The following is a 2,014-nucleotide window of genomic DNA, read 5'->3' on the forward strand; positions in this document are numbered from 1 at the left end:
CAGATAAGCGGTAGAAAATGAATGAATGAATGAATGAATGAATGAATGAATGAATGAATGAACAATTTAAATCCCACCAAAGCTTGTTTTAAAGGACATGTTTTTGTAATGTTTTTAAAACTTTGTCCTTATTTTATTCAGAACAAACGTTTGTTTTTCTATGTAATAAAATAAACAATCTATACCTCAGGTGTTTCCATCTGTTTTTTTTATCCTTTCACCTTTCTCATAGTGTATGATTAAATAAATAGAACGAATGTCGAACTAAAAATAACTAGCTTTTATTTTTATTTTAACGCCTGTCTCTTTAAGACGGTTTGTTGTCGTCGCTGAAAAGTGACGTCATCTTGGGCGACCCTGTAAATACATGTGTATATATTGTTCTTGCTTGGTTTAGTGTTGTATAATCATAGACATCTCGTTGGTTTATAGATTTTTTCTGCATTTAGACTGATACTGTAATTCACAGATATAACAAACATGGCTGCTAGTTGTCGCAGGCCCGAGCACATGGCTCCTCCTGAGATGGTGAGTAATCAGAATGGAGCTGGAACCCAAAACAGCTCCATGTTGGATCTTATTCATGTTTTGTTTAGATGCCTTTTATTTTAGACAGGATGAAGTGAACCTGTGTGAGGGATAAGAACGCATTTGGGATTCAGCCTTGTGTCAGTAGTAAATAAGCTACCCAAGAATTTTAAATACTAGCTTAAAAATCTAAAATAAAATGATATCAAATAATGTAAAAGAAGCTAAAATAATCTAAAATACAATATCAAATAATATCAAATCAAAATAATGTAAAATAATCTAAAATATAAAATAATCTAAAATAAAATAATGTAAAATATCAAATCAAATAATATCAAATAATGTAAAATAAAATATTAAATAATATCAAACAAATAGTCAAATAATGTTAAATAATCTAAAATATCAAATAATCTAAAAAAATGATGTAAAACAATCTAAAATAAAATAACAAATAATCTACAATAATGGGAATCGAACCCCCAACCCTGGAGGTGTGAGGCGAACGTGCTAACCACTAAGCCACCGTGCCCCCCCCGACATTCAGGACCAATCTTAGGAAAATACACACACGTTTATATTAGAGAGGAGGCGGGGTTTAACCTGTTACTAGGGTGACACATTTTGTTGAAGACTGTGATTGGTTGTCAAATAATAAAATATCAAATAATCTAAAAAAAAATGATGTAAAATAATCTAAAATAAAATAACAAATAATGTAAGATACTGTAAAATAAAATATCAAACAATATAATATCAAATCAAATAATATCAAATAATGTAAAATAATTTAAAATAAAATAAAAAATAATATAAAACAATATAAAATCACATCAAATAAAATAATATAAAATCAAATAATATCAAATCAAATAATAGTAAATGTGTTCTTATTGCAGTTCTACAATGAGGAAGAGGCGAAGAAGTATTCCCAAAAGTAAGCTGCTTCTTGCACTGTCGATCAATTCAGCTTGTGTTTTTTACTTCTCTGTGTGTCTGTAAATAAAGTGTGCACCGATAAAATTCTTGCTGTAATCAGTGTCTGCTTTATTCCACACAGCTCTCGGATGATTGAGATCCAGACACAGATGTCAGAGAGAGCAGTGGAGCTGCTGAGCTTGCCAGAAGATCAGCCTTGCTATCTGCTGGATGTAGGGTGTGTATTTACAGTGTTCTGGGTCACAAATCCAATGTTTAACAATTCATCCTGGACATTCATATATACATCTGGGTCCGTATTCATAAAGACTCTAAGAATGATCTCTGAGAGCTCCTCTTACTATGATTCAGGACCATTCATTCATTCATTCATTCATTCATTTTCTACCGCTTATCCGAACTTCTCGGGTCACAGGGAGCCTGTGCCTATCTGAGGCGTCATCGGGCATCGAGGCAGGATACACCCTGGACGGAGTGCCAACCCATCGCAGGGCAAACACACACTCTCATTCACTCACACACTCCCATGCATGTCTTTGGACCG

At 33.0% G+C, this 2,014-nt stretch overlaps 1 protein-coding gene across 1 annotated transcript in view; it reads left to right on the forward strand.

Annotated features, from left to right (window-relative positions):
- The first annotated feature begins 327 nt into the window (after window positions 1-327).
- bud23 (BUD23 rRNA methyltransferase and ribosome maturation factor) overlaps window positions 328-2,014 on the forward strand; it is a 9,405-nt gene continuing 7,718 nt past the window's right edge. Inside the window, exons 1-3 of the mRNA XM_027142746.2 lie at window positions 328-528; window positions 1,431-1,468; window positions 1,592-1,687. Of these exons, the coding sequence (XP_026998547.1) occupies window positions 481-528; window positions 1,431-1,468; window positions 1,592-1,687 (182 nt within the window). The 5' untranslated portion in view covers window positions 328-480. The remainder of the gene's footprint in view (window positions 529-1,430; window positions 1,469-1,591; window positions 1,688-2,014) is intronic.

This window comes from Tachysurus fulvidraco, chromosome 22, assembly GCF_022655615.1.
Source record: "Tachysurus fulvidraco isolate hzauxx_2018 chromosome 22, HZAU_PFXX_2.0, whole genome shotgun sequence".
NCBI classification, from domain to species: Eukaryota; Metazoa; Chordata; class Actinopteri; order Siluriformes; family Bagridae; genus Tachysurus; species Tachysurus fulvidraco.